Consider the following 17,360-nt stretch of genomic DNA (forward strand, 5'->3'; position numbering starts at 1 on the left):
TATTAAATTCAGTACTGTATTAAATAATAAAATTTCTAGAAGATGGGAAACCTCCACCAGTTAGCACCCTGAGAGAGGCCCCCAGAGCCTTCTTACTCAAAGTAAGGTATTGGGACCTGTAGCATCAGTGTCACCCTGGGGGTTTGTTAGCAAGGCTGGATCTCGGGCTGCACTAGGCCCCCTGAATTGGAAACTGCATTTTAATCGAATCTCTAGGTGATTCATATGTACATTACCTTTTGAGAAGTGCAGCTCTAGATTCTTCTCAACCTAGCTGTGGCGAAGGACCAGTTTTATTTTATTTTTGATTTCCAGTGAATCATGGACCAACACTTTTTGCAAAATACAATAAAAGTGAAGTGCTAGAAAAATGAAATTTATAAAAGCCGAATTTTTAAAAATTATTTTCAACAGATATCAAATTATACTGTGAAATTACTATGAAATTTTCTAAAAATTTACTCTCCGTTTCTGTACTATCTCATTGCAGACTTTGTGTAGCGCTACTTTAGGGGCCCCAAAGAATCTACGTTTGAGACTTTGTATGACCTAGGTCTGTAGTTTTTTTTTTAACATTTTTGATAATTTTTTATTGTGGTAAAAAGCTATAACCCAACATTTGCCAATGTAACATCTTTTATATGGACAATTCAGTGGCACTGATTGCATTAATTATGATGTGCAACACCACCTGTACCCATTGCCAAAGGCCCCATCCCCATTAGTTAAGTTCTTAAGGTCTGTAGTTCTTAAAGCATATTTGAGGCCTCACAACTTTTTATACTCAAATGGCTACTTCATCTACAGTCAGTAGGAGGAACTGAAAGATCACTGGATGGGAGCCTGGGGACAGATCTCAGTCCAGGTTCTGCCATGGTCTATTTCTGAGCCCTTGAAAAGTCACTCAGTTTCTCTGAGTCTCATGATTTTCACTTATCAAGTGAGTAGACAGGTTTAGATAACACCGAGACTCCTTACATGCTTACATTAGTTATTAGCATAACTAATAACTGAGTGATAACAGCAATCACCTATTTTTTAGAAAATCCTGGCACCCATACCCAGCATTCAAATGAACTTAACATTTCTGAAAGAAGTTACAGGTAAACCCCAGACGTGCGCACTTCTAATTAACATCATCACTCTAAGCAATGCACTGTCATAACTCTAGAGTGTTATGTTGAGTCCCAGTCTGGAACATAAAAGGTAATATTAATAAAAGAAGGAGGAGACGTGCTTTCATCCCCAGCCATGTGCCTGATCCACTGAGTAATCCTGAGTAAAAGAAACGGAGTGCCTCAGTCTTCTCACCAGTATTTGTTTTCACTAAAAGGATAAAGTAGACCCTAGATGAGAGCAGTAATTATTAAAATGTATTCTTATTAGTAATACTGAAAATAACAATTAGAAATAATTTCTGTGAAGCCCTCTGAGTTACTGAGAGATGAAATTAAGTAGTACTGGGGAAAAAAATCACAATCTCTTAAAACTACTCATTAGTGATTATGGTCTGGTTACTACCTAACTAAAGGGTGGGAGGAAAGTAAAAAGAAGAAAGAGGAAGAGAAGGAGTAGATGGAGAAATGGAGTGAGGGGAGAAGAGGAGGAGGGAGGGAGAGAGAGACGAGGGTGGTATGGAGGTAATAATTTAATTACCATAGCGATTAAATCCACATCTAAGCTGTTATTTGTTGCTGTTGTTCTGTTTTAATTACAGCCACACAGGACTGCTATGTTTTCACTGGTCTTGGAAACATCAAACTAGATCTACTCCTGGAACGAACATGAAGAAATTAAACAGTGTAATATCCAAAAATCAGGCAAGGTGTTCATCAGGGTTGTATCCTTTCATCATACTTATCCAATCTGTACACTGAGCAAATAATCTGAGAAGCTGGACTATAGGAAGAAGAATGGGGCATCAGGATTGGAGGAAGACTCATTAACAACCTGCGTTGTGCAGGTGACACAACCTTGCTTCCTAAAAATAAAGAAGATTTGAAGCACTTACTGATGAAGATCAAAGACTACAGCCTTCCTTATGGATTACACCTCAACATAAAGAGAAAAAAAAATCCTCACAAATGGACCAATAAGCAACATCATGATAAACACAGAAAATATTGAAGTTGTCTAGGATTTTACTTGGACCCACAATCAACACCCATGGAAGCAGCAGTCAAGAAATCAAATGACATATTGCTTCCAGCAAATCTGCTGCAAAAGACCTCTTAAAAGCGTTAAAAAGCATAAATGTCACTTTGAGGACTAAGGTGCACCTGATCCAAGCCATAGTATTTTCAATTGCCTCATATGCATACGAAATCGGGACAATGAATAAGGAAGACTGAAGAAGAACTGATTTATGGTGTTGGCAAAGAATATTGAATGGACTGACAGAAGAATGAACAAATCTGTCTTGGAAGAAGCACAGCCAGAATGATCCTTAGAAGTGAGGATGGCGAGACTTCATCTTGTGTATTTTGGACATGTTATTGGGAGGGAACAGTCCCTAGGGAAGAACGTCATGCTTGGTAAAGTAGCAGGTCAGCAAAAAAGAGAAAGACCCTCAGTGAGATGGATTACACAGTGGCTGCAACAATGTGCTTAAAACACAGCAACGACTGTGAGGATGGTGTAGGACTGGGCAGTGTTTTGTTCTGTTGTACACAGGGTCGCTATGAGTTGGAATTGACTTGACTGCACCTAATGACAACAATATCTAACTCATAAAATAAGTACAGAGCTATGAATTAACTAAAGCCTTGGAAAAATTTATACACAACACTATTTTTAAGAACCCTTAATGTAATCCAAAAATTTAATTGTTAACACATAATTAAAATCTGGCACCATATTCTGCTATCCAAGCCACACGCTAACGAATGATTAAATGGTTGTCAGAGAAATAGAAATCTCATCTCTGTTGGTACTATTATAATATGGGACTAATACAACATCAAATTCCAAAATGAAGAAAAATTTGGTCTAATTTCCTGGTCTTGTTCTGGATATTGCATCTGATTTTTGCCTGAGTTGTTATATGAATTTTATCCTTTGGTTATTCTTAACATTAATTACACAGCCAAGCTATCATCCATGAGCTCAAAAGCCAGGTCCCCGTGTTGAGCTGGTAGAAAGGACGAATTATAGAATAGCCATGGTTTTGGCAGCTAAACTAGGATTCATGCTGGGCAGAAGAAATGCTATTAATCCAAGATGACGCACAATATAGACCTCGTAGTGAACTGCTGCGAACAGCAGCAACAGCAGTGACCTGACCCATCTGAACATCTGACACAGGCTGCTCATTTGAACAAAAGCTTTAGGCAGTCAGGGCACATAGAGATGCAGAACCAGGTCTACGGAGAACAGCTATGGCTGAAATCAGAGGTGTATCTTCACATGGCCAATTGTGAAGGGCCTGGTAGGTCTCACCTTGATCTTTCCAACCACAGCCAATCACTTTGGTGGCTACAACTTTGACTTTGTAGTACTAAGCACAATGAATATAAGTCACAGTAACTTATAGCACGAATGCTAAAGTATTATCTTGTTTTTGCACCAACCCCAAACTACCATTGTTGATTAGGTAACAGCATTAGAGTTATTTCTCTCTCTCTCTTCTTTCTTTCATAAACTGGCAATATGTATACATGGAATAGTCCCTGGGTGGCACAAAGGTTCAGCGCTGGGTTACTAACCAAAAGGTTGGTAGTTTAAACCCACCCAGAGGCACCTTGGAAGAAAGGCCTGGTGGACTACTTCTGAAAAATTATCCATTGAAAACCTTATGAAGCACAATTCTACTCTGACACACATGGGGTCACAGTGAGTCAGAATCAACTCAGTGGCAACTGGTTTTTGTTTGTTATACAAAGAATAACAAGAACAGCTGGCTATAAGAAGTTGGGTTCTATTTATTTATCAGAGTACAATTATTAAAAGGGTTATAAGATAAAAGGAAGATATCCCAAAGATAAGATTTTTGACTAAAGCATTTTTCCTCAATCATTTGCTATTACTTTTTAAAATTTAAATAGTCTAATAAGATGGGAGCTTAAATTCTATGTCTTCTGGCTACAAAAAAACCAACAACTATCACCTCTAACAACCACAGCAGCAAGAAAGACTAGTCTTCTATATTACAAAAAGACAAGGGAAAGCTGGGAAATTCCTTAAGAACACAACCCTTCTGAAATCTAACAAAGACCTCCAAAGGTCTCATTAAGCCTTAGAGTTCCATAAAAAAATCTAGACTGATTTTCTCCAGACTCACCTTTAATATACAACAAGAAAGTATTCTAGATGACCTTGCTTTATCTTCAAATTGGCCATTGGGACAGTTCACTTAATACTGTTTTGTTAAACTTACATTAAGGATGTCCTTCATATTGATGAGAAGAGTCAGCAAATACTCAGATGAGATTATTAGTCAGGGTAAGGAGGGGAAAGACAGCTTCACTCATTCAGAAATGGCTCACCAGGTGTTTTCCTATGGCCTTTCAGAACTTACCATCTGTTAAATGGAATGGTAGCCAGAAAGTCCTAACTGATTAGCTCTTACCCATATAAAAATCTCTGGGTTTTCATTTATTACCATTTGTTTTATTTTTACAAGTCATTATCAATTAAAGAGGCAAAAAATTATTATTTTTTTAACCTGTCTAAAAACCCCCTAACATATCAGCTTAAACCCGTCATGTTTTCCATGGTATTTATTACCCCCAAGCAGACCCAATTTTCACTGCCCAAAAAATAGTACAACAGGGCTTAAAAAATATGTGCTGATTTGCGTTAGTGCTAAAAGCATCACCAATAATTTTGATTAATGTGTCTTGACACTGAATGCATTAGCCATACAATATTCTTCTTGCTTAAAGGCTAATTAGAATTCAAGTCAGTATGATACCTGCTTCTGAGGATTACAGCAAGAACATTTGTTGTAATAGGAACCTCCAGACAGCCAGTTTTGGTAATGATTGATTTGTAAAATTATTCAGGGGAAAAAAAGAATGAGAAAGTGGAGTCTGCCCCAAAAACGTCTATTTCCCTTAAGGATCAAATTTTTGTATAAATTAAAACATCTTGGTGGCTATGTTAAAAATGAACTACAACAGCAGGTATATTTAAAACCCAGGAAACACACTTTTTAAATTTTTTCCTTAACAGGATTACATCATGAAAGCACATTCGGCGTATTTATTGGAGGTTTCATTGTGGCTGGTAAAAATCTCTGATTTCTGATGGCAGGAATTTCCTAACTGGACTCTTAAATTACTCAACTGCTCAGAAAAACTTTATACAAGCAAGAAATAATTATAAGTAACAATAACACATTGTTATCCTTTTAACCAGTATTTCTCTTTCTTTTGGGAACTCATTACACATTCTATGTTACTTCCAAAAATTTTCCTCTGCTATTTTTAATATGTGATTTGATGTTTCTGAGGAAGAAACCACATCTCACGGATTTAGAAGATCAGTTTTTATTAGATTACTGAGCAGTATACTTAATCTTAAGAATGACAGAGTAAATGTGTCTGCCATCTGTAAAAGTTAGTCTTTATATGATTTAATGTCAGAGATGATTTCATATAATGAGACATAAAGGTTAGTTACTGTTTCATACCTTCCCAATCCTCAAGTTCTTGATCCGAATCTCAAATTTTCAGCGACAAGAGGCCAGATCAAAAACATCAAGCTTTTAGGGAAGATATACTCTAAAAATTGCTTTGCCACTTAAATGATTTGTCCTTTTTGACTTGATGTCATTTTTACTATATTATGCCTCCCTTGGCCCACAACTTTTTGTAATTTACTTTTTAAATATGGTGAGATAAACCGGTAGTGTATGTTGAAAGGAGAAAAGCAAGCATTGAAATTCCATATTCGTAAAAGTGTCTTAGGTTAGGCAACACTGTGAGTGAGGCTGAGGAGAATTCCCATCATGACATGTCATGATTTTCCTGTCAACAGTGCCAGGAAGGAGGACTTTGACAGTGCCACATCTTATGCCTACTGTGTTCCTTCATCCTTTGTTCCTGGAATACATTTCGGTAATAGGACAAGGGGAACAGTGTGATGTCATGTTTCAAGAAAAAGTGGCTTATCTTAGTGCTCTTAGAAGTAACATTCAACTATCCCTGAAAAGAAGTTTTTAAAATTTACATGCATTAACCCTGTAAAGTATAAACTGCTTTATGATCTAGAGGTTAAAATTACTAACATTAGGAAAGACTATATAGAACAGGTGTGTACCCAATGTTTCCAATGTATTCAGCTGCCCCAAGAGAAAGAAAGAATAGCTAAAATTTATAAAGCACTTACTGTATGCTTGGCAATATTTTTAGAGAATGCACATACATTAATTCATTTAATCCTTGCAAACCCTCTGAATTATGGCCAATGGTTATTGTCATTTCATGATGAAACTAACGGACAGAGAGATTATATAACTTGCCCAAGGTCATACCACTGGTAAAAGGTAGAGCCAAGTGGTCTGGCTCTAAAGTCAGGTCTTTTGATCACTGTCCCATATTGCTTAATTACTAGGGTAATGTAACCATAGACAGCTCTGGTGGCAAAATGGTTAGGCACTGGGCTGCTAACTTAAAGGTCTGCGGTTCGAACCCACCAGCCACTCTGTGGGAGAAAAGTCCTGGTGATCTGCTCCCGTAAAGGTTTCAGCCCAGGGAACCATGGAGCAGTTCTCCTCTGTCCTATAGGGTTGCAGTGAGTCAGAATCAACTCGATGGCACATGACAACAAGGTAACCATAAAGGGTAAGTACTGTATTTACATTTTTCAAAATAAGAGTGGAGAGAAAACTTTTTAAAATGGGAACTTAGAATCATGTCCTTTTATGTAATAACAGGAAATCTAGTTACAGTAAGTTCTACCTATTAAAAATATATTTGAAGGCTTGTTTATAAAAATAATTTTCTGAGCTCAAAACTTATTTCAGAAGATCAATGCCTCCATGGTACATTGTACACATTTAATTTTCCCAGTTGAACATCTTGACACTATATGAACCATGAATGCATGAAATAAGAATTCCAAATGCCTTCCACGTGGTGAGAGGGCTTTAGAATACACATGCAGGAAGCTTAAAAGTAGTTTGAAATTAAGATATTCCTGTTCTTAGTGACTTTTACTATGTATGCCTAAGGTATTAGTACTTTTCTCTGATGGTGCCCTGAGATGACAGATAGATGAGCCTGCTCTCTGTATTTAGTCACTTTACTCATTTCCTGAAAGCTTTGTGGAAGGCATTTGGATGCTCATTAAGTTTCCAACCATTCCCCGAGAGCAACAGGTGGAGAATCAAAGCTTCCCCGGTATGTCATGGTTGGTTTCCTCAACGTCTTGGATATAAAGGATGGCATTTGCGTGCTCTCTGCAGTACTAGCACATAAGAAGGGAATGAACAGCAACAGGAAGTATTTCCAAAGCATAAACAAACACACAAGTCTAGAAGGATTATGACTAATGTTCCTGCTACCATACATTCTAAATCCATACATGAAGGTTTCATCTTTTAAATGATCTTACTCATCCAAACCATGGTTGGCTACCTAACAGAGGCAAGGTAAATTAAAGGAATAAAAAAAATCTCCAGTTAATGAAGCCATATCATAATCATAAAATTATAAACTTTTGACTCTACATTTACAATTATCCAGTGACTACTAATGACCTTGATGAATCCTTAAATTGTCACATTTTTCAAAATTATTTATTGATACTGAGCACCAACTGCATCACTCGGAAACCACAGCTCTCACACTCTGAACTAGAGAGAGAAGATAAAGCTTATTAAGTCAAAAATAGAATCTATGATCTAAAGCAAATGCTGAATAGTTTCCCAACAGTACTTGCTAATTACGTCGAAAAGTATCTCTAGTGAATGATGAAAGGGTTTTTTGCCAACTGATAGTTCCTTCTCACTATGGTCACTAGTCACGGTTAGAAAAACAAAATATCAGAGCTACATGACCTTGACAAAGTGGTTCTGGCAATTTCCTATGACCCTTGGAGGAAAAGCATTTACTTGAGGTGGCAAGTCACCGATACCCCTCCCATCTGAAAAAGTTTAGAACATTCAGACTAGTCCACAGATGACTAGGGAAAGGCCAAGGGCCCAGTTTTTACATGAAAGAACAGAAAATAAAGAAAAGATAATGATAACAAAGAGCAGTGGTTGAAATTATATATTGTGTTTTGCAGGGAAAAAACCAATTTCTTCATGTTCATGTACTCGCTTCTTAACCAAGAAAGTGCCTCATGCTCGGGAGAAGGGGCAACTGGATTTGACAGTCCTGAGGTTCCTGTCAGACCACAGGACGGCACACAGCTCCGCAAGGTACACTGCCTCAGCCCTTCCAAATGACCCTCCTTTTAAACGCCTACCCCCTTAGTTACAGAACTACCACGTTCTTCTTAATTAATCTTGAATATTTTTTTCTTAATTTTATTTAAAATCAGTGACCTTACAACTATTTGTAAAAAGCTATTTATTTATTTATGTGTGGAACTGCCATAAAGGAACTCTATAAAATGAAGATGTGTATGAATTTATGAAGTTATTTTTGCTAAATATAAGTGGTAAGGTAATGAGTTTGATTACTTAGTAAACAGTTGTCATAGAGTGAATTTTTCAATGAAGAAGCCAAAGATCAAAAATACATTAAAAGGACATATCTGACCTTCTATGATACTAATCTGGAAACATCAAACAAAAAGCCAGAAACAAAATTTCTGAGTCCCAACCTGGAAGACATAGCTTTTGCATCTCATAATTACACTAAGTATACTAATAAAATATATATGATTGTATATGTATGATGAAACTCAATATTTTAACATACTTATTCTAAAATCATATTACTTTAAGTAACTTACACTCTAATCACAACCTTCACAAAATAGTATACACAATCCTGACACTGAAGTTCAGGAATATTAAATTTAAAATGGTCTAACCCAAGATTGATTCAAAATTCTATCATGTAAGGAGAAATCTACTTGTATTATGTCCATCAAATAGTTGTAAAACTTTAAAAAACATTAAAATAAGAAACTGATCTTAAAGGAGTAACCACAGCTGAGGTAACAGAACTTTAAGTCTTGTCAGTTGTCACGTAAATTTTGAAAACTGTCTGTTCCTTAAAAATAAATGTTTTCAAACAAAGCTTTAAGCAATTATTTCAAAAGGTACCTACGAAGTTGATGGGGACAGTGTACATTGGGTTAAAATATTTTAGTAACATGATTTGCAGCGAGAATTACTGATAGGAGGTAGAAGCACAAAACGTTTTAGAGGGATTATTATAAATTGGTGAATCACAAAAACAGCTACCCAAACATCAGATTTATGGGATATTAAGACTCAAATTCTGATAAAAATCTGACAGAATCTTAAGAATAAAATTAAATGTGAAGGTGAAGAGAAATTCTAGACTTTAAAGAATTCCTATGACTTCAAGTGAAATGTCATTTACACCCTGTTTAGGTAGCATAGTTGGTTAAGTAGCTGAGTATGTCGTCCAGATAACAGCAGCAAACTCTACCAGTACCCATTCTTAACTTTTAATTAAAAAAAAAAAAGTAATTGGTTGAGATGACTGAAGAGTATTTAAAGAATAACATTATATTTTTATTTTTCAGTTTTTCCTGTTTTCCTTCTATTTTGGGTGATTCTCATAATTATAGTTCTATGAAGCCATGACTGTCAATGTAGTATTTACCTTTATCCCCGGAAGTCCAGGAAGCCCAGGAAGCCCTGGTTCGCCCTACACAGGAAAATCATATAGCATTATAGAACGATATTCACTCAGTCACAACATTTGGAGAAAAACATGGCAAATGTTCCTAGTGGAATACTTTCTGCATATATATATATATATACATATACATATATGTATATGTATATATGTATAGTCCAGTTTCTAGAACTCCGGTGAAATTATGCAGTTCAGTCAACTCTTGACCACTTTGTAGATTAGTCAGGTTTTTCCATCTTCCTCCTTAGTTCACTGCTCTTTAGCATCTTTACCAGAAGGTGAGAAAGAGGAGTAAAATGAGAAGGAATTCCTATAAGTATATATTATTACTCCTTTGGTAAAAGATTTGCTGGGGAGGCTGAAGCTATTTGCTGAAATGAGGGTATATGTGCATTTCAATAACGCATCCTATTCCAGTACCCCCTCACCTCAGATAATCAAGAGTTGGCTGTATGAACAGATGGTCACATCAAAAGAATATACATTAAAATCTTGCTCACTTCAAAGTATAGTAAGATTTCTTTTCCATTCCTGAAGAATGAGAAGATAAATGAATGGTTAAGAGTATCCTTAACCCCAGCCTATATTTCTGACAATTGTTTGAATCTGGGCAACCCTGCTTAGCAGCTTAGGGCTAATGGTACCACGCAGCTGTTCCCGAATACAGGTTTGAGATTAAGTGGTACATTTTGGGTGAGCACATTGGAGTCAAACTAAACCTTCTCATTTTCACAGACTTGTCCAAATTATTTTAAGCACAAAGTATAGTGACAAGAGGTTACATTGCTTAGAAAATCTCCTGAATTCCATTAAAGAAGTAGAAAAGAATTGCAGGACAAAATGAATTTCACTCTGTATTGGACAGATGTGACTAATAGTTGTGGAAATAACATTTGAAGGTATAACAGTGACACCAATTCATGATGGGTCAGTTGGTGGGTCAACTATGTTAAAAGAATCACCAAACTAACAATAAAGCTAGTAGAGGGAGGCATTTCTTTTAATGTAAATGCTTTAACAATGTTCATTCCACGGAAAATCTACTAAGAACAACCAGATAGTCCATATTTAAAATGTATTACTTCCAAATTATGAAGAGCCATACTTTGTTTTGATATAATCACAAAATTACTTTAGATATTGTTTGTTAAGCTGTATCATTAGACATACAAAGGACAATGACTTCTTGAAGGTTTTGGTCAATAGTACTTCAGGAATGTAAAAGAAAAACTATTTAGTCTAAAACTACAGAAATGAAAGTTTCCATTGTGAACAATAAGACTAAGATAAGATTAAATCAGAGAAGAAAAGATATACGCAACCATTCTGATTTTATTTGTGCTAATGCATGACTATTAAGAACTGCTTTGTTATTCCATTTAAATACCTGTCCAAGTAGATTAAACCTTACAAAGACACGACATAATATTTTTTATTTTTGTTTTCCTTTCCCCTTCCCCCTTCACCCAATAAATTTAAGAAGATCCTGTAGAAAGGGATTGTACTCATATTTTATAGAAGACTTCCTTTTGCTTTAAAAAACAGCATAAGGCCTTTGAAAACATATTAATTTGGAGGAGAATATACAATCAATAAAAGTAAACATGCTGATGACAAACCTAAAGTTTTTGTATCATTTTGAAAAGTTTCTCAAAGCTCAGAACATCCTATTAGAAACATATGTAGGAGTATTTATAGGGAGTAACACTGTTTTCCAGCCAGAGTCTTCACCACACCCTTCACTCCCATCAAACAAAAAAGGATACTATGATTATTTCAAGGAAAGATGTTTATACACATACTCATACATAGACACATGATCCATGTTTTCTAACGATGAGAAAGATGTATAAGATACTATAGAACATTTTATGGTGTAGATTGAATACACAGACTTTGCACATTTAGCAGTTTCCCTCATTTTGTGTGTTTGTGTGTGTGTAAGGTTATATATACACTTTTTAGTGAACATTTTAGGAATTCCTATTTTACAGTCTTAGATTTTTAGAAAATTTCCCCTTCCAAATTTAAGTTTAACTAGTGTATTAGCTGACATAATGGAAGATTATAAAATATTTACTCTCTCATAGTTCCTCTTGTGGAGCATCTCTTAAAATTTTTAGGAAGACATTTCTTCTTGTATAAATTCTCCTACTCTATGGCATGAAGGCTTATCTTCCAACTAAGACAGAGTTTTTTAGTAAACTTCTCCATTCTCAACCTATTCCTGGGCTCAAGAGCTTCCCTGAGTTGAGTTCTTGGTCGTGCACAGTCAGTAGGTCAGATCTGGGTCATAATTTGAAGGACGTCTCCATTGCAGGAGACCCTTGTCTGCCTTCAAAGTCAGGACTCTGCTTTCACTCCAGGTACCTGTTACTGTGGCCCTTTTCTACTAGAAATAGTTCAGCTGTGAGAGTTCCCTTTGATGAGAGATCAAGTAATTTTACCCTTTTAAAATGAAAATATCTATTTTAAAAATACGTGGGAGAAATTAAGAAGGAAAGAAAGGATTATGTGATGAAACACAACACCTATTGTATAAATCTACACACTCTACAGACACAAACACATTGACTCCCATATTAATCACACACTCTACTGTTGAGGCTATAAAAGAAAAAAAAACTATAATGAAATCATTCCTTTATTATGAATGTTACTTTAAATAGCAAACTTTCATACTGACAATGTTACATAGCAGAAAGCTAATCAATGGCTTTCTGTTCCATTATGATATTCTATACTTTTCTGGGAACATACCTAATGCATGAGCTTAAGTGCCAATGTAACCGCAGCACAGTTCTGCAATGGTGAGAAAAATACCAAAGAAGACTGAGCAAGCTCTTGAGTTGATTCTGTGTTCAGTTCAGTTTGTCATTTTTCTAATCTAAGCAAACAGCAATAGTGGAAATACTCTACTTTCAAATCAGCATTGCAAGAAGTATCCTCAAATCCAAGTATTAGACAAAGGAAGTCATAAATAATTTGGGAAAGTGCAATTGCATCAAAGGGTAGAATCTGGCCTAAATATTAAATGAAAAAGGTGCTGCTCATTATGGGGTGCCTATGCAGTCAACTGGGTTATACGCTTTTAATGAATTTACCCCCTTCTCTCAATACACTTTAAAACCAGTTCTTAATGAAATGCAAAAGAAATCTAATGTTTCCATGTGTAAACCTATGAACTCCCAGATTTAATGACTCTAAGCTATATTTATGAATAATCATGATAAGGCAACATTTTATTGAGCAATTAAACACTCTGAAAACACTAGCATCTATACAAGATTACAGCAGAGTTATCTTTTGTTTAAAATGACAGAACAGTTCTGCAGACATCTTTTTTTTAAGCAAATCATAGACTGAAGAGTAGTTTAATTTCAGGTTTTGATTCTTAAAATCTAAGAGATATAAAATTGGATCATCTGAGAAGAATATTTGCTTTTTCAAACAAAGCAGATCAGGGATCTCTGATCATATCACTAATTGTAAAGCATCAGTAGAACATTTTAGGAATTTAACAGTAAAAATCACAGAGTTCTTGCTGGGCTCTTTGGAAAAGTCTCAACTTTACCTGAAACTGGGCCTGATAAATTCTTTCTCATGGATTCTTAACTTCAAGACAAAAATCTGCTTTTGAATTAGAGAAACCTTAAAAGAATGTAAAGACCTTCTCAAAAGTTACTTGGTCCTAAGCACTTAAAACAAAACAATGGTACTCTCAACGACTTTAAGAACGCGGGAACATTGTTTGATTACATCTTAAGGCTCCAAACTTACGACAATGAGATTTATTCTCTTTTCCCCTTTCTGCTAACAAGGAGAATTCCATTTTTCTATTCATATTTCTTTCTATCACATCAGCAACTACTAGACAAAGGCAGAGTCATGAACTTAAGCGATTTACCCTAAAGTGGAATTCAGATTTACTTGTTAGCTACATCTGTGATCTAAAAGCTGACTGCACTGGGCATTGATATCCAGATGCTCAGACAATAAACTGCTAGCAGTTGTTTCCTGCCTCACACTCAAATGAGAATGTGCCTCTAACACATGCACTACATGTCCTCTAATTTACTGCTGATGCACAATGAAAAAAATAATTTTAATGTATCCACAGATGGGTTAGTTAAAATGGTTTGACTAGTATCTCTAATTTAGTGTATTAACAAATTTGGGCTGTGTAACGTCACATTCATTGCATGAATAGATATGATTCACATAAACACTTATCAGCAGGTAAGCATTTGAAATGAAAGGAAAACAAATATAATTTTTAATGAGTTATCCATCATTCTCTATTGAGAAAGTTTAGTCAATATTCATTTCTTCTCAACAAAGATAGAAACATGCATTATCTTTAAACATGCAAGGTAAGTTGTTGGCATTCCCAACCCCACTTATCTCTGTTAGTGCCAGACAGTTGAGAATATGCAGACTTTAGTTCATGAATCAAGCTTTTACACGTATAGAGTTTATTTTCACATTTTGCTATGGCCAGCATCAAGATATATTAAAATGCAAAACAATCAATAACTGTTTGTATGCAAAGCATGAAAACTGTACCATTTTGATATTACACTGTGGGTGGCAGATATAAAATGATTCATATGAGGCAGTACAAAGAAGACAGTAGAAATGGAGATATTACCTTTTGCCCTGGACGACCAGATTCTCCAGGTTCTCCCTGTCCCAAGACAATCAAAGATGAAAGTGACAGTCTTACAAGCATTTTTCAAAACCCTTAAGGCCTCTGAGAATTTTCACAGCTATGGTACAGCCTCCTTCTTGATCACATGCACTTCATTCACTTTATTCTGTTGCTCTACATCTCACTAGACATAGAAAAGATTTCTGCTGGGAGTATACCTCAAGTTCACATATAAATAATCTACATTTCCACAATAGCCAATCATAGGAAAGAGAAGGCAAGTTGTCTTAGTTAGGCCTTTGTCTGACAAAGATTTCCAACAGATACTCTCTGTTGTGTTTGGAAGCTGACTATGCAGGAGAATAGCAACAGAGTCAAAACCATGGGAGTTGGTAAAAGGAACGACAAAGTGGAAGCTTGTGAAAATAAAAACTATAACTCTTGGGTTACAAATACTTAGAAGGCCATAATTACCTTAATTCCTGCAGCAGATGATCCAGGGTCACCCTAAAATGAAACCCGCGTGGAAATTATTCCACAAGTTAGAAATATGGTGGGAACAGAAAACATCACAAACACACAGAGAACCATTATTGATACGGACAGTCAAAGGGGCCTCCAGGACTAAAGGGCTGAAATATGCTCCCTAAGCCTTTGCATCAATATGTCAGCTGTTAAGATGTCAACAATTTCCAAGATAAACAATGTACTTCCTAAAAACATGTGTTTCCTTTGAATGCAAAATATATCAGGACTACATTCTTTAAAATAAATATATACACAGGAATCTCTTCCCTTGATACAGTGCTAAAATGTATTCTAAAGCAATAACTTGGAACTTAAGGATGTGGAGCCTTCAGTTTTTCTCTATTTCTGTAATTTATTAATGTCACTGGCTGTCATTTACTGACAGTTCCCTGACCCTTCTGGTCTTCAGAAAGTCAAGGTTCAACAGATGAAGTCAAAGAGTTAATGGTGTCGAGTTGGAAAAGGCCACGCACCAGATCAGTTAGTTTTCTTCCTGAAGCACTGTCATAGTTACGACCACCACATTTCCTGCTTTACGCTATTTCATTGTAACGTGGTCACTGTGAAGTTATAGGATGATGAATGGCTTGTGGGTGATGGGGACACTTGTCAGCTCTCAGATAAAATCTGGAGATAGGATCTGGTTTTCAGGAAGGCACTGTATTCCACGCAGATTTCACAGAGAGTGACTACGTCTAAAGCAAATATAATTAAGCGTGTAGGGCTAATTGAGAAAAGAACACAGAGACTAGCTGAGAATACTGCTTCTATCTGAAATGAGGGCAGCAAAGGGCCTAGATTTTCAAGTTGCCTGTAGCTGTCTCTGTCACAGGAATATTCTAGATGGCAAAAGAAAGGGGGAAAAACTTCATCATTTGAGATTCTGTCAGGAAAACAGAAACATCCACAAGCAGAAAAGCACATATTCAGATTTCCTCAGCTGCCTCATCTGTGCAAGTCATCCTCAAGGAGCTGTTTCCAGGGGTCTATTTCCTTGTTCGAGACTCTGAAAGCTGCTCATAAATCTCTTTTAGAGACAGAGATAAAGCCTCAGGCCTTTGTACATGGAACATGTGTCCCCCTTCCCCAACTCCTTTCTCCTCTTCCCATGTCTGGCATCGTCTCTGTCTTCCAGTCTCAGGGTTACCTCAGAGAAGGCTTCACTGAGCAGCTAGGCGCATGCCCCCTCACACACACATCCTCCTGTGGAACAGCATGCTCTGTGCATGTTCTGCAGAGTTCATTTGATAATTAGGGATTTATGTTTTCTCCTTATCATTGCCTGTCTCTCCGTTACACAGTCACGTACATGTGAGCAGATTCGGTGTCTATTTTAATTCAGTACCTGGCCCATAGTATATGCTCAATACATATATGACGAATGAAGGAACAAATCTCAAAAAGAAATTTTTAAGCAGGTCAGCAGTCAAGTATGAAAATGACAAAAACTTTAAGAAGAAAAAAGAAGTTTAGGAAAAGAGAAGGAAATAGTAAATTAGCATATTGAGGACACTGATATATATGTCAATGTTTTTGACATCTTTTTTAAGGTGCCCTGGTGGCTCCATGGTTAAGTGTTCAGCTGCTAAACAAAAGGTCAACGGTTCGAACCCACCAGCCACTCCACAGGAGAAAGATGTGGCAGTCTGCTTCTGTAGAGATTACAGCCTAGGAAACCCTATGAGGCAGTTTTACTCTGTTTGTCCTACGGGGTCGCTATGAGTTGGAATCAACTTGACAGCAACAGGTTTGGTTTTTGGTTTTAACCACTATTACCTAAGTAAATATGAAAACGTAACTAAACATAAAAAAGAATCTCAAATCCTAATGTCTTACTGCAGAATGATACTGATTTCTCCTCCCAAATCTTCAACAGTCATTGAGTTACGAATGGGAAGTGAAATGAATGTGGCTAATAAAATAACACATTTCGATGTCCACTAAATCAAGTCTGAGAGCCATCAACACAAATGAATCAAGGTGGCAATATTTAACACAGTAAGACCTTTAAGGAGCCCTGGTGGCACAGTAGTTAAGTTTAGGCTACTAACCAAAAGGTCTGCAGTTTGAATCTACCAGCCACTCCTTGGAAACCCTATGGGGCAGTTCTACTCTGTCCTATAGGGTTACTATGAGTTGGAATCGACTCAAGGGCAATGGGTTTAAGATCTTTGTATTCGTATAAGCAATTTTCACTTTGCCAAGTCTTCTTTCATCTCAATTGTCCCTCACGAAACTGCGATGAGATAGGGCAAATATTAACATTTCCATTTAATAATGAGAAAACTGAAGCAATTAGACTGTAAGTGAATTTGGGGCTTCCTAATACTACTGCCATGTTATTTTATTGGAATTAGAAAAGAATTATTTCATTTCAATTTGACAACAGGGTG

At 36.3% G+C, this 17,360-nt stretch overlaps 1 protein-coding gene across 2 annotated transcripts in view; it reads right to left on the reverse strand.

The window, feature by feature from the left end:
* Positions 1–17,360, reverse strand: part of COL25A1 (collagen type XXV alpha 1 chain) — a 527,832-nt gene that overhangs the window by 66,832 nt on the left and 443,640 nt on the right. For both annotated transcript variants that reach the window (XM_004380232.2, XM_004380233.1), the window contains 3 exons: positions 14,914–14,946; positions 14,440–14,475; positions 9,753–9,797 (listed from right to left, as the gene is read on the reverse strand). In XM_004380232.2, the coding sequence (XP_004380289.1) occupies positions 9,753–9,797; positions 14,440–14,475; positions 14,914–14,946 (114 nt within the window). The remainder of the gene's footprint in view (positions 1–9,752; positions 9,798–14,439; positions 14,476–14,913; positions 14,947–17,360) is intronic.

This window comes from Trichechus manatus, unplaced genomic scaffold, assembly GCF_000243295.1.
Source record: "Trichechus manatus latirostris isolate Lorelei unplaced genomic scaffold, TriManLat1.0 scaffold00071, whole genome shotgun sequence".
Lineage (NCBI taxonomy): Eukaryota > Metazoa > Chordata > Mammalia > Sirenia > Trichechidae > Trichechus > Trichechus manatus.